This window comes from Neltuma alba, unplaced genomic scaffold (assembly GCF_004799145.2).
Source record: "Neltuma alba isolate B1F8T4 unplaced genomic scaffold, ASM479914v2 tig00002280_pilon, whole genome shotgun sequence".
NCBI lineage: Eukaryota > Viridiplantae > Streptophyta > Magnoliopsida > Fabales > Fabaceae > Neltuma > Neltuma alba.
The window spans coordinates 26,224-51,309 of NW_021632805.1; the positions used below are offsets into that span (position 1 = coordinate 26,224).

At 32.4% G+C, this 25,086-nt stretch overlaps 3 protein-coding genes across 3 annotated transcripts; 1 reads left to right on the forward strand and 2 right to left on the reverse strand.

Moving 5' to 3' along the window:
• Window positions 1-2,016: 2,016 nt before the first annotated feature.
• Window positions 2,017-3,448, reverse strand: LOC114721157 (isoliquiritigenin 2'-O-methyltransferase-like). Its single transcript, XM_028906981.1, has 3 exons — window positions 3,220-3,448; window positions 2,735-2,799; window positions 2,017-2,400 (listed from the first exon to the last, which is right to left on the reverse strand). Exons 1-3 carry the CDS (start codon window positions 3,446-3,448, stop codon window positions 2,101-2,103), a joined length of 594 nt encoding a protein of 197 aa, XP_028762814.1. The 3' UTR covers window positions 2,017-2,100.
• A 2,224-nt stretch (window positions 3,449-5,672) lies between these two features.
• Window positions 5,673-7,546, forward strand: LOC114721165 (uncharacterized). The gene is made up of 3 exons (XM_028906988.1): window positions 5,673-5,700; window positions 6,232-7,286; window positions 7,370-7,546. The coding sequence occupies exons 1-3, from the start codon at window positions 5,673-5,675 to the stop codon at window positions 7,544-7,546; spliced, it is 1,260 nt and encodes a 419-aa protein (XP_028762821.1).
• A 15,101-nt stretch (window positions 7,547-22,647) lies between these two features.
• Window positions 22,648-24,722, reverse strand: LOC114721202 (isoliquiritigenin 2'-O-methyltransferase-like). The gene is made up of 4 exons (XM_028907024.1): window positions 24,255-24,722; window positions 23,866-24,179; window positions 23,193-23,257; window positions 22,648-23,101 (listed from the first exon to the last, which is right to left on the reverse strand). Exons 1-4 carry the CDS (start codon window positions 24,641-24,643, stop codon window positions 22,802-22,804), a joined length of 1,068 nt encoding a protein of 355 aa, XP_028762857.1. The 5' UTR covers window positions 24,644-24,722; the 3' UTR covers window positions 22,648-22,801.
• Window positions 24,723-25,086: the final 364 nt, after the last annotated feature.

A 25,086-nucleotide genomic window follows, 5' to 3' on the forward strand; every position in this document is an offset into this window, starting at 1 on the left:
AAAAATTAAGAATGAAGTACAACCCATTTTTTTTAAGGTTCATATTTCAATATTTAAGACATTTTAGAAAAAAATTAAAAACAATTAATGTATTACCCCACCTACATTAGGGATATACTTGGTCCGGTATTTTTAACATGTTTTACATAGATAAAAAAAAATCTTAAACTACAGTTACCTTGTCTTAAAATATAATAAATTTTTTATTTTATTCCTATTTAATATGTATATTTTTTAAAAATGACATTCTACACTATAATAAAAAAACAAAATAGTATATTCATATTAAAAGTTTAATAATATAACTTATAAATATGACTAATAATAACTTTTTCTATTTTCCTTATAAATAAGATTAGAGAAGCAAATAGATTAGTGAGATTTAACTGAGTAATTTTTTATTTATCTAAGAATAAATGCATTAATTATTTTAAATTTTTTCTTAAATGTCTTAAATATTGAAATATGAGCCTTAAAAAATATGGGTTGTACTTCATTCTTAATTTTTAATAAATAAATTTGATTTAAGTGAAGTAAATTAGTGAAGGGGGTTAAGTAATTTTTTATACTTATTTGTTAAAGGGCTTCACCCATAGCAGGATGCTACTCTCACACTCTCACGTATCATTTCCCCATCTAACACTTTCTTGTAGAGGCGCTCTAGTTAACTTGAGGCGGAACAGCCAAAACGTTGTCATTTTTTTGGCAGCGGAGGGCAGCGGATGCAAATGGCCAAGGAGAGAAGCCAAATGCCTCAGCACCCTAAAGGCGGGCTCGAATTGGAAGAGGGAGGGAACTTCTATTATGAAAGTTTTTTTTCCCCCTTATTTTCTGGTGACAGAGCTAAGGGGTGTTTGCGGACTGTTAGTTGAAAGATAAGATTGATCCATTTTTAATATGTTAGGGATAAAATCACACTTCAAAATATTTTGAGGTGCTATATACACCTCAAAAAATATCTTAAGATGCTGAATACACCTTAACCCCATATTAAATTACCAGTAATGCTTCCACTAAAAAAGCCAGCAATGCTATTTTTTTTTTCCCTGTCATTGAGCAAATAAGTTTTATATTTATAATTTTATACCTGGCCATTCCGTATAAAAAAGGCGTCCCTTAGGCTTTGAAGAATATATATACACACATACATATGTATATAAAATCCTCAGGGTATATAATTTGTCATTGTACTGATAAATACAATGATAAACTATAAAATAAAAATTATTAAAAATAATTTTTTTGATATTATTTTTGCATCAAATATATGAAATAGAATGTACGTAGGATAAAGATAATTAATTAAGTATGAATTAACAAGCATATTTATTAAGAAATAAAAATCTTTAAAGATGTATTGCGAATGTAACTTATCCCATCAAATGTTACTTTTTCGTGCAGTTCAGATCATCCATTTTGTTGGCACTTGACGTGTTTGCAGTTGGTCAAGTTACGTTTGGATGCAAAATTTGTGAATTCGTCACACATGACGTCATGGTTTTTTTTTTAAATTAGTAAACACAGACTCCAGCAAGCATTTTAGGGTATTGGGAAACGATTCCGGTCGTGCATGCTTGCTTGCCGTTACATATGGTCAGTTGTTTGATTCTGGGGCTTGTAGAAATGTCAACGACAGCCTTTTTTGGGCATGTTTGGATAAAGACTTGATGAATAGATGTAGATTATGGTCTTGTTTGGTATAAAATATTGGAAATGAGGAGCAAAGATTAGGATTGATATTGAGAAAAATCATTAAAAGGTGTTTAGTATAAATAATTTCTTGTTATATAGAATTAAGAAATTCTATGTAGATGGGGTTAAGGAATACCACCTCCCCAGTGATACTCCCCGATCCCACTTATATAGATTTGTCCTATTTCAAGTAACAAGTAATCACTCGTATTAAATACTTTTTTTTGTTCCAAAATCATAAATGATTATATTCAAATATTACCTCACCCTTTGTTTATTCTATATATAACACAAACTGTACATACCTAGTCGCATGCATTATTCATAAACCATTTATATATGTGTATATATATAGTGTGACTCTCTTTATACTCGGATCCATACAAAGTAACATGACGACAATCTAGTTTATTTATAAAACTCAATGACTCCCAAAGCAGTGGAGGCAACACGAGCTGCAATACGGTAGCTAGAAAAGCCACTATCTTTGCAAAGAGCTTCAAATTCTTCCTCTGTTCTTTCCTTCCCACCAGGTTGCACAAGCATGAGGTTGTCAGCAATCGATACATGCTTATGCCCGTCGCTTCCATTTGGTATTTCTGGCATTATAAGGTCAATAATAATAAGCTTGCCTTCATTTCTGAGAGATCTATGGCAGTTTCTTAAAATTTGTACGCAGGTTTCATCTCCCCAGTTATGAGTTATGGACTGCAAGACATTAAACATATATATAGCTTATCATTAGCAAACCTTAAGAACTTGTTTGGTATGAAGGAAATGAAGGGGAGGGAAAGGGAAGAAAAATTTTAATGAGCTCAATTTAGAAAATTGAAGAAGTAGGGTTTTAAGAGTTTAATAAAAACAAGATGTAATATAAAAGAGTAATAAGAATTAATTAAAAGCTTTTAACCCCACTTTAATTTTCTAAATCAAGCTCATTAAAATTTTTTCTCCTCCCTTCTCTTCTGTTTTCCTCATACCAAACAGACCTTTAAGAATAATAATAATTACTATTTAAAATTAATTATAGTGTTAAACTGACCTTCATCATTATAGCATCCCCTTGTGGAACGCTGTTGAACATATCTCCTCCAACATGCTTCATTCCTTTAATTATATCCAAGGAAGATCTTATGATAAGCTCAAAGAAAAATTTTGCATGCGTGGGTTTTGAAAATTATATAATTCAATTGATTAATGGGTTAAGGTGCAAATTTACTTTCAAGTGCAAAACAACCCGTGAAAGTTCAAAATAAGAGCAAAAATGACATCGCTGTTGACTATGTCATATGTCAAAAGATCTTTCTACAGTGGTTCGGAAAAGAATATTTACACCGACTCTATAACCAGTGTAGATATAGTAATATACACAGGCGCAGAAAATGAATTTTTCTATACCAATTGTTGTTAACTAATTTAGAAAAGGCTAACCAAAAAGAAAAGAAGAATCCTCCTCACTTTCTACACAGGTTGTAATGTGTAGAAAGTGTTTATATGTCAAACATGTGCGTGTGTAAGCGTGTGTACCTGGACAGGATAATGCATGTTGTATCACTTGTGGCAAGTCAAAGTTAATGCCCTGAATTGAAGGATACTTGGAAATGACCATTTTGAGGCTTTGGCCAATGCCACCACCCACATCAACAAGTGTTGATATTCCCTCAAATCCTTTGTATTTCTCAAGTACATACTTCATCATCATGGTTGAGAAATCAGCCATTGCCCTATGAAAAATAGTTTTGAAAGTTGGATCCATTTCCATATATTCATACATAGGCATCCCATGAACTTTCTTGAACAGGTCCTCTTCCTCATCAAGAATCACTTGCTTGAAGTTTTGCCTGGCATCATGTGTACAAAACATGAAATAGATAAACACAAATTGGTGATTATGAATCAAAACATGAAATGCTTACCAAATTTTTACGTAGGCGGGATGATTACATAATTTGAAGAATACAATGCTGGAGGTTTCATCTTCATCGGGGATTAAGCATTTACCACTTGGAGATAGACCATAAAACCTCTCCTTCCTGCCGTGTTGATCAAGTTTGTTGGAAGAACAAGTCAAGAGAGAGTAATTAGAAAGCAAAAACAACATTCGGTCAAGCCGACAAGCCATGCCCGCATATGGATTTTCGAGCTTGGAAGCGATTTTAGAGGGAGACATGCCTTCAGGGCTTCCTTTACCAATGATCTCAAACAAGTTCAGATCAATAGCAGCATTTAACACTGCAAGGTAAATGGGATCAGACGCCAACACCAGAGGATTTAAAGAGGAATTAGAATCATATTCATGATTCTCAATGTTGGTACTCATAGTTGCTACAGCTTCTTGTTGTTGTAGATAGACTCTCTAGTAGTAACTACGGAGGATGATAGAGCAAACTTAGAATCCTAAAGTTCTCACTGCCTGATTTTCTAGGTCTAGTTATGTTGGTATTTATACGGTGTAATTAAATAGTGAGACCCTGCGTTATTGCATTGAGTCCTCATACAAGTTATACCATTATATTCATATGATGACAACAGGACAACTTTTTATAAATTTTTTAAAAATATAGTATAAATTTGACCTTTGACAATTGAAGTCTTTTGTGATATTGAATGTAATAAGCAAGCAACGCATTTATCGGTGAAAATTATCTAGAATAAAAAACAAACCGATAAATGTTCGCTTTGAAAATTTGTACAATTTATGATTCTTTTATAAGCAAAGTCGCATGAGTTCAATAAAATTGTATAATTTAAAATTCTTCCATTGGGCATGGAGCAGATAATTGGCGGAAGTATCAACCTATATATCTGTGTGCGTATATTATATGCAATATAGAATTCATCAAAAGTGATCACATTCTTGATAGTTTAATTAATAGTACGTAAAACTTCAAATTTTATAAAATAATTCTTTTAAGGATAGACACCCATGCATGATCAAGACAAGGAAAAATATAAATATATTTTTGCATCCATATTTTCTGACTTTAATTTTTTGATGTAGTTTGCCAGTTAATTGGAAGCCATTCTGATTTTTTTTTTTGATAAAGTGGAAGCCATTCTAATGTATAAGTTTTTACTATTGTGCAATTCAATTACTAAGAACTTCTGTGAGTGTGTATAACTATTTACAGTCTTTATAACACTAAATGTAGAAACTGGTTGAAAAACTCATTTGGTCTAGGTTATAGGACCGTAATCTTTTTATATATCTCATTAATTAATTTTTTCTCAAATTATCCTATTCATTATGATTTCTTTTAAAATTTCATATTGAAATCTCAATCGTTAAAAGTTAAAATTAGGGTCATTTAGGACCTATCCAATACATAAAATTTAAATATATTATATCCATTACTTCAAAATTACTTATTAGGGAAAATTAATCTTTTGGTCATTTAACTTTTAACTCACTTATAACTCGATCCCTTAACTATGACTCGCTTTAACTCAGTCCTTCAACTTTTAACTCGCTTATGACTCAGTCCTTTTTATTTTTAGTTTTTTAAAAAATGATCCTTATCATCCATCAGTCATCCCAACTCGTCCTACATGGAAGAAAACGCTGTTAACGCCGTTAATAATTACTATGTGGCTGCCTAGTCATACACACCTGGAATTCACATGAAACTGGTTGAAAAAAATGTTTTCAACTAGGGTAGGGCTTGAGAAGAAAAGAGAAGTAACCCCCATAAAGACGAGAAAAAAACGCACAAGTAAGGAGGGCTAGCGGCACAAAGAAGACGACCAAACCGGAAAAGAACAAGAAGACTAGAATAGACTAAATCGTGAAGAAGACAAAGAAACGTTGTAGAGGCGACAAAGAAGATCAGATAAAGGAGTAACTTTTTACAGTTGCACAGGGATATCGGTAAGGGAGAAAGGTGCAATTTGTAACAATACATCCATGCGCTCCATGTGCTTTAGTGGTCCCACTGTGTATTTGAATAATATGTGTTCTATATTTATCTTGTTTCTCGATTATGGCTGTTTTCAGTGGTCCCCATGCTCGTAGATGTCTGATCTAAATTCATGATAATATTTGATTAAATGAAATAAACAATATACTATGTTTCTGGAGATCATAGTGCTTGATTCATTGATTGACCGTACAACTGTGCATAAATATTAAAATATTCAAATAACAACATTACATTGAACCGCATTTCCATCAAAAATCCTAAACATATTTGGTTTTGCCTTCATAGTCATTGTCAGCATCATTATTAAGTTTTCATCAAACTATGTAAATGATACATGTTGAGTTTTTATTTCCAGGAAAATCTTTTTTTTTTTAATGCAAAGTGACAAAGAGATTGGGAAGACCCATAAAGAATGTTAAAACATGCCTATGCTTGATTCTCTCTTTTTGTCTTTTTAAGCTAATTAACCATGATTATTAATTGCTGTTTTTTTTTTCAGTGTGATATATATATATGGATGCGTCAAATAGCTTGGGTAAGTGAGTACTTCCAATTAATATTAATATTACAATATAACTTGTGTGGTTTATGTGATGTCTAACCATATGATAAAAATTAGGGGGTGATGGAGGGAGTAGTGATGAAGACAATGAGTTTACTGTTGAGGAAGATGATGATACTTTTTGTGAAGAAGATAACATGTCATTAGATAATGTGGATGCCTTAATATTGACTGATGATGAAGATGCAAGCTCTTTATCATCTAATCGCAAAACTGATTCATTAAAATCTATAGATGAATCTGATTTGGATTTGGAAGAGGGTGTTGTGACAAGTGGGTGCAAAAAGTATAATCCAGATGAGATGTGCAAAGACTATATCTTTGAACTTGGAATGGAGTTCACCTCAATTACTCAATTTAGGGAAGCTGTTTGGGAGTATTCACTTTTGAATGGGTATGAAACAATATACATTAAAAATGATAGTGTAAGGTGCCGTATAAAGTGTGTACGTTGTGATTGGTTAATATTTATGAGTAAGGAGAGGGATTCCATGACATATCGTTTGAAGACTTATAATCCAAGACACACTTGTGGTGTGCCTTTTAGTTCTAAGAATGTTTCATCTAAATGGGTGTCAGAAAAGATTAAAAATAGAATAAAGAAAAATAAGAATATGAGTCTTGGAGATGTGATATCCACAATTAAAGAAGATTATATAGCAGATGTGTCAGTGCCTAAGGCTTATTGGGCACGAAGAAAGGCAAAACAAGCTATTGAAGGTGATTTTGTAGATGAGTATAAGAGACTATGGGATTACAACAATAAGGTCCTCTCAAAAAGTCTTGAAACTACATTCAAAATTTTGACAGATCGTCCCTTTATTGATAGAGCACCAAGATTCAAAAGATTATATCTTTGTTTGGATGCTGTCAAGATAGGATTTTTAGCAGCATGTAGACCAATCATTGGCTTAGATGGATGCTTTTTGAAGGGACCTTATGGTGGAATATTGCTGGTAGCAGTAGGACGTGATCCAAATGAGCAGTATTTTCCTTTAGCAATAGCTATTGTTGAAGGTGAAAATCGAGATTCATGGTCATGGTTTCTTGAGCATATTCTAAATGACATAGGAAGAACACAAAGATGGGTCTTTATTTCTGACCAACAGAAGGTAATTGATAGGCATTTATATTTCTTTTATCCATATGCATTTATGTCTTTTGTGGTTTTACAATATATTTTTTGTTGTTGTAGGGATTAATGCCAACATTTGAGTCACTTCTTCCTGAAGTTGAGCATCGCTTATGTGTTAGGCATTTATATGCCAACATTAAGAGTAGATATAGTGGTGGGTCTGTGATTAGAGATTTGGTGTTGCAAGCTGCGAAAGCAACATATGTCAATGGATGGAAGCAAAAATGCATGAGTTGAAAAATAAATCTAAAGAGGCTCATGATCATTTGATGAAGTTCCCTCCACAATGTTGGACAAAATCTCATTTCAGTGAATATCCAAAGAGTGACATGATTATGAATAACATATCTGAATCATTTAATGGGAGGCTTTTAGAGGCTCGAGAACTTCCAATCATTAGTTTATTAGAATGGATTCGCACTTACATCATGACAAGATTTCAAGAGAATAGAAAGAAGGCAGAGAAATTTAGAAGTCATGGAAGCGTATGTCCGAATCCAAGACGGAGGTTGGACAAAGAAGTTAGTCAATCACGAAAGTGGGTTGCACGACAAGCAGGAGAATTTGAATTTGAGGTCTCGTGTTACTCACACAAATTTTCAGTTGACCTTGCTACTAAGAGTTGTACTTGTAGATGGTGGGATTTAACTGGAATACCTTGCAGGTTTGTTACAAATTTTAGAGTTATGTTTGAATATTTGAATTGTAGGCATGTAGTTATTAACACATTATTAATTCTTAATTGCAGGCATGCAGTTAGTTCAATTTACGCAAAAAGAAAAGACCCTCATGATTATGTTCATCCCTACTTGAAGATAGATGCTTATGTTGAGTGTTACTCTCCCGTGGTGAAGCCGATTAATGGACAAGAAATGTGGGAAGTAACAAATAAGGAGGAGATGGACCCTCCGTCCTATCATAGAAGACCAGGAAGACCTCCAAAATTAAGAAAAAGAGCACCTGATGAGCCTTCCCAACCTAATAAGATTCGAAGGACATCCTCAAGACTTCGTTGTTCTTACTGTAAAAACTATGGGCATAATAGAAGAACATGCAGTGCCAGTAGAAGTTCACAACAAGAGTCTACCAGTACAACACCTCCATCACAACCCTAATAATAGAAGATCCTTTATATGCATATGTGGTCTAGGCCTTTTTGGAACCTTGTTGGATTTATTTGGAACTTCTTTTGATGTTTTTGGAAATATTGTGGATATGTTTGTAAAGTCTTAGATGTATTTGGAATTACTTTTTTGGGTAAAACATTAAGTATAACATTATGATCCATTTTGTATCTTTATAACAGATGAAAATAGAAGTAAGATAATTTGAAGAATGCAACTGATGGTGCTAATAATTAATTAGTTATCAGTATTTGATATGGAGAAGATCAGATTCACCTCGGTAAAATGACAAGAAAATTCTTGTGCGGCTTTCATATGATATATGAGAAAATAATTTTTCAAAAACTAGAATGATATTTACGATTTAATAAGGCAATGACCAATATCCTATAGCATTCTTGCATGGCTTTCATCTACTATGATTGCATTTACAATTTTTTGGTTTCTTTTATGAATATATCTTTTTATGTTTTTATTCCTTATAATTCATTATTCACATAAGAATGTCTAAATATCAGCTATGTTGTCAATGAAAATCCAAAAAGACACACAAGTCTGGGGATTCAAATGGGTGCATTAAATCATACTCATTAAACACATTGTCATTGATTATATTTCACTTTGCCCAGTGACAAACTCAATTATTTTTATATATTTTGGTATCTTTTATATGAGTTTTGTCAGCTTAATTGGTCCCTTTTGCCTTAATTGATTTATTTTGTTTTATTTTGAATTATTATTTATAGGGGCAAAATTGTCATATTTTGATTTAATTGTGATTAATTGATTTTTGAGTACAATTAATGCTACCTTATCCTTGAATTTTGCTTGCAGGTTCTTGGAAGATTCAAAAATATAAAAAAAAAAAAAGAAAAGAAAAGAAAAAAAATAAATTAAAAAAAAAGAAAAAAAATAATAAAAATAATAAAAGGGGGAGCAAACGTTGCGTTTTGCTCCACCCCTAATATAATTATTATCTTCTTCAATTAGGAGAAACACACACACGCAAGCGGCGCAGACGAACAGAGCAACAGGGAGGGAGAACACGAGAATCATCATCATCGGCCACTTCACCTTCGTCTTCTCGGCTGATCTTGAACGCGGAACCAGTGACGGCCGTGCGAACAGGGTGAAGGATTTAGCTTGAGTATATCAGCGTCTTCTCCTTCTCGGTCTGACGACTTCATAACATCTCTTTCATGGAAGCCTATAACAGAGCGTTGATTGCAGCATTTTTTATGGCAAAGCGAGGCTAGACTTCATAATCTTCCAATTCAACAATAATGGCAGGAGCTTACATCATCAAAGGGGAGTTTTAGTTGCTTTAATTTCCTGTCTAATAATTGTTTAACAATTCCTAGGTCTTAGGATAGTTATTCTAATTATTAGAAAATAATTGTATTGCTTAATCTGATTATATTGGAGATTATTGTGACTGGATTATTGCTTAGTATTTGACATTGGGCTGTTTATAGTTTTGATCTCAATTATAATGTTGTGGTTATGACATTTGTATTGATTTTGGAATTAATATATTGTGATTTTCTAAGGTGGTTTAGAATCTTGGATCATATTGTCTCTTGCTAGCTTTAAGTCTATTGTTGTGAATTTAAGAATTTAATTAAGCATTAGTTTTTAGTATCCTTAATTTCATTTTACTATTCTGGTTGCAGTTAGTAATTTGAATTTTTGGGAAAATATTTTTGAGGCAATTCGAGATGGCTCGGTTGTTGGATTAAAAGTTTAATTATAATTCTTAATTCATTGTTTTAACTCCTACATCTTTTAGAGTGATGATTGCCTGCGTTGTTGAATTGGAGGATTGATTTTTATCAGTGTTATTTGTGTGTCTCATTTTCATTTCTTTATCTCCATTCATTTTAATCACTTTTATATAAAAACAAAAAAAAAGTATTTTAATTTCAATTTGATTCGTAGTATTTAATTAACAGCTTTTCAAAATCAAAAATCTCTTTTTATAGTTTAGGTTACTTGTATTCTTTACTAGGGTTTAATTTCGTTTCGGCTCCTCAAAGTGAAACGACCGAGTTTTGCACTATATTGCATTAATTCGGTTAATTTTTGGAGTAACCCCAAGAGACAATTTAAGAAGGCAGTCATTACAATATCAAAATCTACAAAACTCTTGCCCATAGAGGCATTCTTACACCCCTTATAATACAAAGCTACATGTACTATTACATAAATAGTATACTCATAATAGTCCTAGTTCACAATATAATGCATCTCCAAATGGGGCTGCTTGATCCTCAACTTTTGTCTCTTTGCTACAATGGGTTATGGCAATTAGAGAATGGGTATCTCTAAAAAAAAACTAGTTACAGTTACGGGCTTCATAGGCACCCCTCCCTCCTTTGTTGCAATAAACAGTATGCTCTTTTCTTCATCTTTATATCATCTCAAACCTTGTATCAGGCAAAGATTCAAAATAAATCACAAGACCAATTCAGCTACAAATGTTTAAAAAAAAAAAGATTCAGTCATTTAGTCGAATAAATTAGAACATAATGCTATGTAATTTTCAAACACACAAGTGCTTAAGACACAACAAACCAGAACCTTCCTTACAATTTCCTACCATTACTAAAGTGAAGAAAAAATAGAACATATTATCATATCTGTATATTTTTACATCCTCTTCTTACATCACATCAAAATTAAAAGTCTTGATAATCCCGTAGCAAGACCATGAAAGCCAAGGACTACCAAAAGTAAGAGGGGGAAGCAGAAGTTTTACCAAACCTCATAATAAGCTGACAAAAGTAAAGGGAAACCCAAAATGAATAAATAAAACAATATTAGGGTGAAATATGTGCATAAACTCCAAATGCCAATAATTACAAAGGAGTGAGTGATCATTGACCATAGAGATGACAAAAAAAAAAAAAGCGAGTGAGATGAGAGAACAACTAGGAAGCAACCAACAATAAACATCACTAAAGAAAAAAGACTTGATAGAAGCTTCCATGAACACACACCAGAGAAGAGAAGAAGAGAAGAAAAATTAACTACCCAGAGAACAAAGGACGAAGATGATGAAGTAACAAGTGACGACCTTCAAAGACGCAAACCGTGATGGAGAAGAAGCAAATAAGCTCGATTTTCTCTGGCCGACGATGCTATTTCTTCTCATCTTTTGTCGCTCAAAACTCCCCGGGCCCTAAATCAACTTTTCTTTTTTGTTTTTTTAACCTCTTGCTGATGCATGATATCAGGGAAAGCTAACTCGTATTTTTTTTTTGCCAGCTAGGATATCTCAGTCATGACAGAAGATGGGTCATGGATGACAAAGGACAAAAAAATAAACGGTTCAAAAGTTAAAGGACTGAGTTATAAGCGAGTTAAAAGTTAAGGGACTGAGTTAAAGCGAGTCATAGTTAAGGGACCGAGATATAAGTGAGTTAAAAGTTAAAGGATTAAAAGATTAATTTTCCCTACTTATTATTACGGAAATTGGGCCTTCGGAGTTTGAGAAAACATCATCATCATACGACACACACATACATGATGCAGCAAAAATCGGTCAATTTGGATCGCATTTTATTATAATTATTTTTTGGATGTGGGTCAAAATTTCCCCAAGCAAAAAGCGGGGAAAACAATATAATTCAAAGGAAAAATATTTATTTTCTAATGATTATAATTTTAATATGGTCAAAGACTCAAGGGTAAGCCTTTCGTGTCGGAATGTTTTATTTACTTTTTGTTTTAAATTTTACAAGAATCTGGATTATTTGCCCTTTAAAATTTGTTCTATACCATTAAAATTGTAGCACTATTGTCAAAAACAAATAAATATAATATAGTGATGGGAAGAGAGAGAAACAAAATTAAATTTAAAATAATTCAAAATTCTCTATGAAATGAACACTTGTCATCTGAAATTTAATCAGGCATGCAATTAGTGTGACAATATGACATTCAAATATTCAATCTTCCGTGAAACATTTTTTGCCAAAAAAAGAGAAAATCGCAATTAAAGATCTTAGAATTTAAAAAACACAGATAGAGACCCATGACAACTTCATTATGGCTTTTGACAATAATAATATGTCATAAACTTGTTAAAACCCATGTCAAGTTATCACAGGTCTTTATCTGTATTTTTTAAATTCTAGGGTCTTTTTTCAATTTTCCTTAAAAAAAATCTTGTGTGAAACATAATTTAAAATATCAAGCCACATGAAAATCAGAAAATTTGAAATATTCATTAGTTGGCCCAAAATTTTTAATATTTGTACTATTTTCCAAAAATAACCAATAATTCAATAATGTCTAATGAACTCCTACAATTCAAGATATGAGGTTGTGAAGTTAAAAAAGAAAAAAGAAAAAAAGGAGACTTGTATTTAGGGATCACGATGCCAATTAGAAGATAGTATCATAATATCATGTTATGGTGAAAAGGCACATTTTTCCTTAAAAATATTTTTGTGGATACGTTGTGACCCAAAAATTTAAAATAGGCTAGCTATGCCCAGATAAAGGTATTAATATTTCCTCATCATACTATAAATAATTTAGTTGAGGCTCTATTGATTTTTTCCCCCTAAGCATAGATATACTTCTATTAGATGTAATCTTATTCAAGACACTGCTCGACTAAATGTGAGCATATTTCTCAGTGAGAATTTGAACTTTGATTCATCACATTATGAGAGATTAGTCCTTTTCACTAGACTTAAGTGCTGTTTGTTGAGGTTCTCTTTGTTGATGAGATGATTTTAGAAGTCTTTTTTTTTTTTTTTTTACTAAAGCATAGGTATTCTCCTATTAGAGGAAATTCTATTTGAGACACTATTAGGCACTAAATGTGGGCACCTCTCCTAACAGGAATTCAAACCTTAGTTCACCACATTGTGGGAGATTAGCCTTTTCCGTTAGACCCAGCCCCTATTGGTTAGAAGTCATATTTCTTTGGGCTTGGTGATACAGCTGGGAACCGGAACCAGCCTACTTGGGGCCTAGTGAAAAATGGGGCAAGGTGAGTTGATTAAGGTTTTATCAACTCTGGCTAGCCGACTTTTCCTTATCCATGAGTACCTGACAATATTTCAAATATGATTGTCTTCAATAAAAAGATACATGTACTTATAAAATTCACCAAGAAATCCAATTCCTCAAAACATGAAAGGATTAGATTTGGAAAAAAAAACATTTATGAGCAAGGCCAGTTTCATTTTCAATATAATTTTGTTTTCTGATTTTACTAAACATATTGAAAAAAATATCTTTACGGTGCACGTCAATCTTTATGGAGTAGCAATACATGATAGAACTGCAACACTTGATAGACGTATTGAAATTCCTTCTCTAATTTTTTCGACAGATTAGCGACAGAAATGGAATTTCTGTCTGTTGCTAAATTCCATTACTAATTTGTCAGAAAATTCGTCAGTAAATATTTAGTGACGGAATTTTTTCTGTCAGAAATTTTCATCGTTAATTTTGTCTCTAAATTGTTTGTCATAGAAGTTTATATCACTAATTCCGTCACTAATTCTATTTCGTCGCTAATCCGTCACTAATTTTAAATTTTGTTATTTTAAATTATAATCTTACAAAAATTATATTATAACAATTGAGAATATAATAATTTAAAAATATTTTTAATTATAAAATAAATTGATATACTTGTGGAGTTGGTGTTAATGAAGATATCGTCATTATTCATGTCATTATTATGTATATACTGAAAATAGAAAGACAATTTCTTAGAAAACTTATTTATATTTTGTTAAAATAAATTCCTCTTGATTATTAATGATAATTAAAAAATACAATAAGAATATTAATAACTTTTTTATACAAACTGATATAAGAAAGAAATAATTTTATCATATGTAAAATATATAATATATGATAGAAATTCAAAACAATTTAATAAATTTATATGAATGCAAATTAATATTGAAATGAATTTTGAATTTCAATCATTAAACAATAAAATTTAATTACGATATAATTAATACCCATGATATAGATTGATTTTGGTCTTCAATAAAAAAACAAATGGTATATACAAAGAATTTTAAGAAAATAAATTACATAGGATATATATACAAGCAAGAAAATACTGTTTATCATAATCTATTCAAATCATTTAATTTTTTATATAGAATAATTTATTAGATTTTATTATAGTAGTTATTTTTTGAATAACAAGATTTTTGACTAATTATAAATGATTTTCTTCAAATATAAAAACACATATAGATAATATAATATAATGTAATGTAATACATATATCATTAAATTTTATATCTTATCAATATTAATTAAAATAAATTTTAAAAAATATTTATGTTAAAATTCAAGATTAGTGTCGTTAGAAATTTAAATTATATTAAAAACATTTTTTAAAAAATAAAAAATTATAAAATAAATATTGAAAAATTATTTTTTCATTAAAATAGTTATGATTAAAATTATCATATAGTATATTTTTAGTTTTTAATAATATATATGTATATATAATTGTTTATGTAAAATAATATTATATATATTTAATTTACATAATAAGTTAACAGGTAGGGGTGAGCAAAACCGAACCGGAACCGAAAATCGAACCGAACCGAACTCAATTCGATTATTTCGGTTATTATTATTTTTGGTTATTTTATTCGGTTCCTTCGGTTATCGGTGTTCAGTTCGGTGTCAAGAAAAATAATTCGGTTAGTACCGAAATAATTGAATTTGATCAAACTTTTTTAAAAAAAAAATATTTCCTTCCCAGTCTCCCCAATTCCCACGGCCCAACTACTCCTTTTATTTTCTTTTGACTCTATCTATCTAGTCACTCCAGTGATCCAGTCCACCAGTCCCGTGACCCCTACCAGCTGACCAGCCCTTCTCGCCTTCACGCCTTCAGTCCTTCACGGCATCACACTCCTTCACGGTCACAGCTCACTCGATACTGGCTCCCTCTGTCCCAAACTCTCAAAGACTCCCATCCCCTCTGCAAGCCCTAAGTCTACAGGCGGATTGCGCACCTGCGCAGCGTGAATTCGAAGTTCTCAACGACTCCCTTCATCCTCAGTCCCTCAGAAGTTCTGATCTACACTCCTTAGTCATTGCCGTCACCGTCGCAAGGTTCAGACTTTAGACTCGCAGATAGCCACAATCTCCATATAGGAGCATCACATCGCAGTCAGCCAGTTGCCACTCAACTCACCACTCGCCACCGGTCTTCATATATTAGGACATTACAATCGCGACCTCAGATCCGTCTCCCTTCGGCCTTCTCCACGTTCAGCCAAGTAAAAGATGGTATTCAAGTTGTCGAAATTTTTTTCAGCCGTATTTTTTGATTCAGCTACTGTTCTAGTGTTTTTCTTTGATAATTGATATGGGTATATTGCATAGACAGAACATAATACGATTGTAAAATAATTTTACTTCATTTGGGTGGTTTATTTGAATTTGAAATTAATACTCTGCATTCGACATCAATTATATATTGATTGAAACCATGGGTGATACGTGATCATATCCGACATCCGACATTCCTCTGTATTTGGGTGGTTTGCTTATGTTTTTCGATGTCATGATCCCCTGTCCCTTTCTTTTCTTTTGCAGCATATATATATTGATTGAAAGTTGAAACCATGGGTGATGCTTGATTATAGAATCTGTTGTGAATTAAAAAGAAGAGAGATTGATTATAGATAGGAGTTATCTATTCATTATAAATTGTCCTCATTTGTTTTCTTATATACAACTGCAAAGGGTTTATTATTTCAAGTAGTGGAGAAAATTAAGCACGCCTTCTTCAAGCCTTCAATTTATTATTTCATAACAGTTTGATGATGCAGTGGAGAAAATTCTTTAACATGTTTCACTTTGATGATGGTGTAACTAATATATATATATATATATATTTTAAATTAGATGTCTTCTCATGGTGAAACTATGGGTGATGCTCAAGCTGGGGATGATGCTACTACTCAAACAACAAAGCCTTCAATGCTAATAGCAAATGGGACTACAAAAAGCAAAAGCATGAAACCAAGATCAAAGGTTTGGGAGCATTTCACCAAATTTGTGAATGAAAGAGGTGAAACTAGAGGTAAGAGCAACTATTGTGAAAAAGATCTTGCATGTGATTCAAAAGCTAATGGAACCACTGCACTTAACAACCATTTGACTACTTGTAAATTGAAGCCCCCTCCTGAAGAACTTGCGCAATCTCACTTGAACTTTAATGTAGATGACAAAGTGGGTCTTACTAATTGGAAATTTGATCAAGATGCTATTAGGAAAGCCTTATCATGCATGATAATTACTTATGAATTACCTATCAAGTTTGTTGATGGAGATGGGTTTAGGCAATTTATGTCAATTGCTCAACCTAGGTTTAAAATTCCATCAAGATGGACTGTTGCTCGTGATTGTTTTGGGATTTACATTGATGAAAAAGTTAAATTTAAAGACTATTTACTGCATAAGAGGCAAAGGGTTTGCCTCAGCACTGATACTTGGACTTCCATTCAAAGAATCAATTATATGTGTGTTACTGCTCATTTTATAGATGATGCATGGACATTGAGAAAGAGGATTTTAAATTTCATTCCTATTTCTAGTCATAAGGAAGGATATTGGAATGGAAATGGAAAAATGTCTACTTGAATGGGGAATTGAAAGGGTGCTCACAATTACCGTGGATAATGCTAGTTCTAATGATGTCATGGTTCAATATTTAGAACAAAAAATTGTGAATTGGGGTCACTCAATTATGAAATGTCAATTCTTGCATATGAGATGTGTTGCACACATAATCAACTTGATTGTTACTGATGGGTTGAAAGAAATAGGGAGTTCTGTGAAAAAAGTTAGAGAAGCTGTTCACTTTATTAGACAATCACCCCTTAAGATGAGAAAGTTTAAAGAGAGTTGTGTGGATGAAAAGATTCAAAGTAAGCAAATCTTGTGCTTAGATGTCCTTACTCAGTGGAACTCTACCTATTTGATGTCCCTATAGCTTAAAAGGTTTGAGGATAAAGATCCTTATTTTCGATTTGATCTTCAAGATGAAGAGGGGGTGTCTGAGTCTAAAGATTGGAAGAATGTTAAGAGGATGATTATGATGTTGGGTCATTTTTATGAGCTTACTGTGCGGATATCTGGCTCTTTATTTGTAACATCTAATACTTTTTTCCATGAAATTTATAAGCTATATCGTTTTTTGGATGAGTGGACAAAATGTGATGTTTGGGAGTTGGCTTCCATGGCAAATAGAATGAAAGAGAAATTTGATAAATATTGGGGAGATCCTATGAAAATGAATCAACTTCTTTACATTGCTGCTGTTCTTGATCCACGATATAAATTAGAATGGGTGCAATTTGCTTTGTGTAAAATGCACACAAGCGCAATTAGTACAAGTTTGGGGATGCATGTTAAAGAGCTTTTAATTTCTTTGTATAATGAATACAAACACACTTTTTTCCCCTCAACCCTATCTGAAAAGGAGCCATTGCATAGCACACTAGATCATTGTGATGAAGATGATGATCCTGCTATGAAAGTTAGAAAATTGCTTGATATTGAGGAACAAGAGTTCATGAATGAGCGTCTTGGTGGAAGAACTAGCAGAACTGAGGTTGATAGATATTTGAATGAAGAAATTGAGGTTAATAAAGATGATTTTGATATCTTAAGCTGGTGGAAGCTAAATGGTCCTAGATTTCCTATTCTTTCTCTAGTGGCAAGAGATGTTTTAGCTATCCCAATTTCTATGGTTGCATCAGAGTCTACATTCAGTACTGGAGGACGAGTTCTAGATTCATTTAGGAGCTCTTTAACTCCTAAAACTGTGCAATCTCTAATTTGTGCTCAAGATTGGCTTAGACGCTCAATTCAACATGTTGTAGAAGAAGGGAATGATGATATCCAAAAGATAGAATTGGGTAATATTTTATTTTTACTTATAACATTATAAGAATAATATAATGTTTGATTTATTATGATATATGAAGTCTAATTTTGTTTTTCTTTGTGTAGATTTGCAAAAAATTGCATTGGAGGCAACCGTTGATATACTATAGATGCAACAGGGAAAAAACTTAGGAGTAAATAAATATTGTGCTTAATTTGTTTGTTTTTTCTTTGGCTCTAAAGTTGTGCACTCTCTAATTTTCTTGTTTAATTGTAGTTGTTGTTGACTTGATGGCAAGTTGTGTGCAAGGAACTTTGGGACAAGTGATGGCTGAAATTTCAGGCTGCCTTGTGGAATTTCATTTTGGGTTACTTGTTTCAGTTGTTTGATTTTTACCATGTGATGGTGGGGTGTTGAATGTCTTCCACATGAACTTCGGCTAGCAGATGTTAATCAATTGCATAATGGGTTGACTTCAGATTGTTTATAAATGTTAATGATGAGTCAGGATCTGATGAGCTGGGGCACTTTTAATTTGTCTGTATTCTCTCTACTGCAATTAATCTCATGCTTCATTACTGGTATAAGCCATAAGTGTTAAGTTGAAAGGATTGGTGAAATGTAATGGGGTTTCAGGAGAGAGTTTGTTGTTATTTGGGATGAGAAAACTTTTTCAATGCTGATATATTTGATTTGTTTTATGTTCAGCTGATATCCGCAAGTCATAGATAGATTCTTCCTCCTCACTCAGATCGCTGGTTTTGCTCTCAGATGGTTGTTCTTCTTGTTCATTGACAATGGTTCATGATGGTTCTTCTAGGATATTTACAATTTTATAGGTGTTGTGGCGTTTTCAAGGATATTAAATTTTGGGAGGATTGCAATTACATATTTACAACTTGTCATTGACTTTTTAATAATTATTCTGTCTCAGAATATATGTAGTGTGTAATAAAATATATTTGATTTTGGAATTTAAAACTTTAATCACACTTTTCAAATATCCAGATTCTTTGTACAAAGAGAGCCCAAAAAATCATTTTTTCCCACTATTTAGACTTTTTGTGCGTACTGGGCTAGAATGGTACCTGAAAAAAAAAAAAAGGCCCAATAAAAGGCCCAATGACCGAATAAGCCCACTAACCGAACCAAATGTATATCGGTTATTTCGTTTCGGTTAGTTTACTATGTTCAGTTTCGGTTCGGTTTTTTCATTGTGATCATTTCAGTTATTCGGTTATTTTGGTTATTAACACTAACCGAACCGATTAATTGTTTACTTAGTCCTATTAACAGGTTTATTGCAGCTCAATTGGTAAAGCTGCACGTGCGCACAGAGAAGGTCTTGGGTTCGAGCCATGGAGAAGTCACTTTAAAGAGAGAATTATATGGTGGCGACATGTGGCAGCAAAGTTGAGCTGGCAGTACACATGACAAGTAGAGGTGAGGTGGCAGAGACACATGGAGGTGGTCCCTAGTGATGACGTGGCAATTGGTAGAAGTGCCACGTGGCATTTTATTTTATTTTTAAAAAAATTAGGTTAGCGACGGAATTTTTTGTCAAGAATTAGCGACAGAAATTTCTGTCGCTAATCTGTAGCTAATCAATTAGCGACAAAGGAATTAGCAACGGAACAAATTCCATAGCTAATCCGTCGCTAGTCCATCGCTAATTTCGTCGCTAAAAGCATGTTTTTGTTATAGTGCAATATGACATATAAAAATACCAGCAATGCTATTTTTTTTTTTTTAACAGTCAGTGAGCAAATGAGTTTCATATTTATAATTTTATACCTACCCATTCCATACAAAAAAGACATCCCTTAGGCTTTGAGAATACATATACACACACACATATCCTTAGGAGTCAGGGTATATAATTTATCATTGTACTGATAAACTAGATTTAAAAACAATTTTTTGTTTTGATATTATTTTTGCATCAAATACGTGAAATAGAATATATGTAAGATAAAGATAATTACTCAAGCATGAATTAAACAAAAGACATACTTGTTAGAAATAAAAACCATTTAAAAATGTATTGAGAAGATAACTTACTTTTTCTTGCAGCATGCATCGTCCGTTCTGTTGGCACTTGATGTGTTTGTAGTTAGTCAAGTTACTTAGGATTGCCAGCAATGCCTCCGCTTGAAAAGAAAAAAAAAGACCCACCAGTGCCATCCATTCCGTATCAAAAGCGCTTCCCTTAGGTTTTGAAGACTACACACACACACACTCAGGGTGCATAAACTGATAAATACAATGATAAACTATAAAATAAAAATTATTAAAAAAACAATTTTTATATTATTTTTGCATCAAATACATGAAATAGAATGTACGTAAGATAAAGATAATTAATTAAGTATGAATTAACAAGCATATTTGTTAGCTGGTTAAAAAAAGAAGAAGCATATTTGTTAGGAAATAAAAATCTTTAAAGATTTATTGAGAAGATAACGCACCCCATCACATGTTACTTTTTCTTGCAGTTCAGATCATCCATTTTGTTTGGCACTCGACATGCTTGCAGTTAGTCAAGTTACGTTTGGATGCAAAGTTTGTGAATTCGTCACCCATGACCTCATGGATTTTCGGGCATTGGGCTTGTTTGGATTCAGACTTGATGGATAGATGTACTACCTCATGTCATTAATACAAGAGCTAATTGACTAATTTGAGTAGATTAAGAAAGTTAGTTAAATTAGTTATTTATAATAAATATGTGTTATCTTTCCTAAAATATCTTAAATATAACTATTATTATAACAAAAATTATTTTAAAAAAATAAATATAAGAAACAAAATGAATTGGAGTCTTATATTTAGGATTAAAATAAAAGTTAAATAAATTCTTATATTAAGTTCCAGAGTTAGTAAATTATATGTCCATGCTTTTCCTAGCTAGAAGCGGATGTAGGAGAGTAACCAGGGATACTTCCGATCATCGTTGGATATGGGGCTCTAGCCTCAAACTCACCTCAATTCCTTCAGCCATTGCGGAATTGAATGGATTATTTTATGTCTATGCTGATCCAAAAAACATGGAAACATAATCCTTCACGCTAATTGCAATGAAGCCATTAGCTTAGTCAAAAGGGGGTGCGATGAAAACAACTCCTTTAGAGATACTATTGAAGATGTTAGATTACTTGCTCATAGAAACTGAAAAGTACTATCTCCAATAAGACCTCATTTGTAGTTTACAAATAAGATTTTATAATGAAAATCGGAGGTAGTATTATTTAGACATAAATAAAAGGAGTTTCTAGGTGATTTTGGTTCTTTAGCAAAATTCCCCCATTTTATAAAAAAATTCCTTTTGTATTCTTGATCAATCACCACTTTGTTTGGCAAAAATTTGAAGTAGATGAAAGAATATGACTACAAAAAATAAGATTTTTTGTGACAACTAAAAAAGTTACTGATCAAAGTGTAACTTTTCAGTCGGCGCTCAAAGTATGTCTTTTAGAATAACTTTCAGTGGCAACTTATTTGTTACCATTGAAAGTAAAACTTTTAGCAGCAACTCTAGAAAATCACCCTAAAAGTTTGTCTTTTAGTGATAATTGTTTTAATCGCTGCTCAAAATATGACTTCAATGGCAACTTTTTCAAGTTGCTGTTGAACATCTCACATTCAGTGGCGCTTCTAATAAGTCATTGCTGAAGAACGGACTCTTGGTGGCAACATTTTATATTGCTACCAAGAGATTGTAAAGGGCCGACTTTCATTTGTGATCGTATTTACATTTATTGTTTTTAATTTTGGCTAAAATATACATTTAGTCCTTTAACTTTATATAAAGTTTCAGTTTAGTCCTTTAACTTTAAAAAGTATACTTTTAATCCTTTAACTCTAAAATTGTTAGTGTTAAATGATGATTTTTTGTAACAATCATGGTTGTTATGAGTATTAAACTTAATATATTAGCATTTAGTACTGTTTTATCAGCATTCAAAAACTTAATATTATCATGTTTTGTTAACAGTTTTAAGATTAAAGGACTAAAAGTTTACTTTTTTAAGTTAAGGGACCAAAATAAAACCTTGTATAAAGTTAAAGGACTAAAAGTATAGTTTAGCCTTTAATTTTTTATCCAAATTGCTTTGTCTTACTTATAAATTAAATTGATGTATAATCTGATAATACATATAATTATTTTAGAGAAATCACATAACATGTGCTATAATTAAGTAATCGAGTAATTCTTTCAATCTTCTCATATTAATCAACTGAGTCTTATATTAAGGACTGGATATGGTATTGCACACGTGTTTCATTCCTTAGTCATAAATTATTATATTCAAATGTTACATCACCCTTTATTTATTCTATATATAACATAAACCGTACATACCTTGTGACATGCATTATTCATAAACCATCTATATATATGTGTGTCTATAAATAGTGTGACTCTCTTTAGACTCGGATCCATACAAAGTAACATGGCGACGATCTAGTTTATTTATAAAACTCAATGACTCCCAAAGCAGTGGAGGCAACACGAGCAGCAATGCGGTAGCTAGAAAAGCCACTATCTTTGCAAAGAGCTTCAAATTCTTCCTCTGTTCTTTCCTTCCCACCAGGTTGCACAAGCATGAGGTTGTCAGCAATTGATACATGCTTATGGCCGTCGCTTCCGTTTGGTAATTCTGGCATTAGAAGGTCAATAATAATAAGCTTGCCTTCATTTTTGAGAGATCTATGGCAGTTTCTTAATATTTGAATGCAGGTTTCATCTCCCCAGTTATGAGTTATAAACTGCAAGAGATTGAACATATAGCTTACCATTAGCAAAACCTAGGAATAATAATTAATTACCCTGTAAAATTATTTGTAGTGTCTAACTGACCTTCATCATTATAGCATCACCTTGTGGAACGCTTTTGAACATATCTCCTCCAACGTGCTTCATTCCTTTAATTATCCAAAGATCGTATGGTAAGCTCAAAGAAAAATTTTGAGTGCATGAGTTTTGAAAATTACATAATTCCATTGATTAATACGTTAAGGTGCAAATTTTTTCATAAAATTAGATTCAATATGCGTCAAACACCATATACTTTTGTCAAATGCAAAACTACCCGTAAAAGGTTAAAATAAGAGCAAAAATGAGAATGCCATTAACTATGTCATATGTCAAAAGATCTTTTTACAGTGGTCTGGACAAGAATTTTTACACCGATTCTATAACCATTGTAGATATATAGTTAATATGTACAGGCGCAGAAAATGATTTTTCTACACCATTTGCTAACTAATTTAGAAAAGGCTAACCAAAAAGCAAACATAAAAAATGAAAATGACAAAAAAAAGGCTGAAATTGTGATTTCCAAATTCAGGAAGCTACGATTCATAAATAACATAAAAGGAAGTAAACTCAAATTGAAATTTAAAATTAAAAAAAAATGAAAAAAATACTCCTTTGAAATTCAAGGAAGAAAAATCCTCCTCATTTTCTACACAGGTTGTAATGCGTAGAAAGTGTTTATATGTCAAACATGTGCGCATGTAGGCGTGTGTACCTGGACAGGATAATGCATGTTGTATCACTTGTGGCAAGTCAAGGTTAATGCCCTGAATTGAAGGATACTTGGAAATGATCATTTTGAGGCTTTGGCCAATGCCACCACCCACATCAACAAGTGTTGATATTCCCTCAAATCCTTTGTAAGTCGCAAGTACATACTTCATCATCATGGTTGACAAATCAGCCATTGCCCTGTGAAAAGCAGTTTTGAACGTTGGATCCATTTCCATATATTCATACATAGGCATCCCATGAACTTTCTTGAACAGGTCCTCTTCCTCATCAAGAATCACTTGCTTGAAGTTTTGCCTGGCATCGTATATACAAAACATGAAATGGATAAACACAAATTGGCGATTATCAATCAAAACATGAAATACTTACCAAATTTTTACGTAGGCGGGATGATTACATAATTTGAAGAATACAATGCTGGAGGTTTCATCTTCATCGGGGATTAAGTATTTACCACTAGGAGATAGAGCATAAAACCTCTCATTAAGTTTGTTGGAAGAACAAGTCAAGAGAGAATAATTAGAAAGCAAAAACAACATTCGGTCAAGCCGACGAGCCATGCCGGCATATGAATTTTCGAGCTTGGAAGCAATTTCAGAGGGAGACATGCCTTTGGGGGTTCCCTTACCAATGATCTCAAACAAGTTCAACTCAATAGCAGCATTTAACACTGCAAGGTAAATGGGATCAGATGCCAACAACAAAGAATTTAAAGAGGAACTAGAATCATATTCATGATTCTCAATGTTGGTACTCATAATTGCTATAGCTTCTTTTTGTTGTAGATAGTCTCTCTAGTAGTAACTATGGACGATGAAAGGGCAAACTTTTAATCTAAAAGTTCCTACTGCCTGATTTTCTAGGTCTCGTTAAGGTGTTATTTATATGGCGTAATTTAATGGTGAGACCCTGCATTATTGCATTGAATCCTAATACAAGCTGTACTCATGTGATGTCAACGGTACAACTTCTTATAAATTTTTTTAAAATACAGTATAAATTTGACCGTTGACAATTGACATATTTTGTGATATTAAATATAAGCAACGGATTTATCGTTGAAATTTATATTTAGAACAAAAAACAAGCTGCTAAACGTGGGATTTGAAAAATTGTACAACTTATGATTCTCTTACAAGCAAAGTTTTATGAGTTCAATAAAATTGTATAATTTATAATTCTTCTATTGGGCATGAAGCAG

Coding starts and splice junctions, on each gene's coding strand:
- LOC114721165 (XM_028906988.1), top strand. CDS start 5,673: ATGGCTGTTTTCAGTGGTCCCCATGCTC. Junction 5,701..6,231: donor TTTCAGTGGTCCCCATGCTC/GTAGATGTCTGA, acceptor GATAAAAATTAG/GGGGTGATGGAGGGAGTAGT. Junction 7,287..7,369: donor TTATTTCTGACCAACAGAAG/GTAATTGATAGG, acceptor TTGTTGTTGTAG/GGATTAATGCCAACATTTGA.
- LOC114721202 (XM_028907024.1), bottom strand. CDS start 24,643: ATGAGTACCAACATTGAGAATCATGAATATGATTCTAGTTCCTCTTTA. Junction 23,258..23,865: donor ACATGCATTATCCTGTCCAG/GTACACACGCCT, acceptor GGATAATTAAAG/GAATGAAGCACGTTGGAGGA. Junction 23,102..23,192: donor GTGATGCTATAATGATGAAG/GTCAGTTAGACA, acceptor AATCTCTTGCAG/TTTATAACTCATAACTGGGG.
- LOC114721157 (XM_028906981.1), bottom strand. CDS start 3,448: ATGGATCCAACTTTCAAAACTATTTTTCATAGGGCAATGGCTGATTTC. Junction 2,800..3,219: donor ACATGCATTATCCTGTCCAG/GTACACACGCTT, acceptor ATATAATTAAAG/GAATGAAGCATGTTGGAGGA. Junction 2,401..2,734: donor GGGATGCTATAATGATGAAG/GTCAGTTTAACA, acceptor AATGTCTTGCAG/TCCATAACTCATAACTGGGG.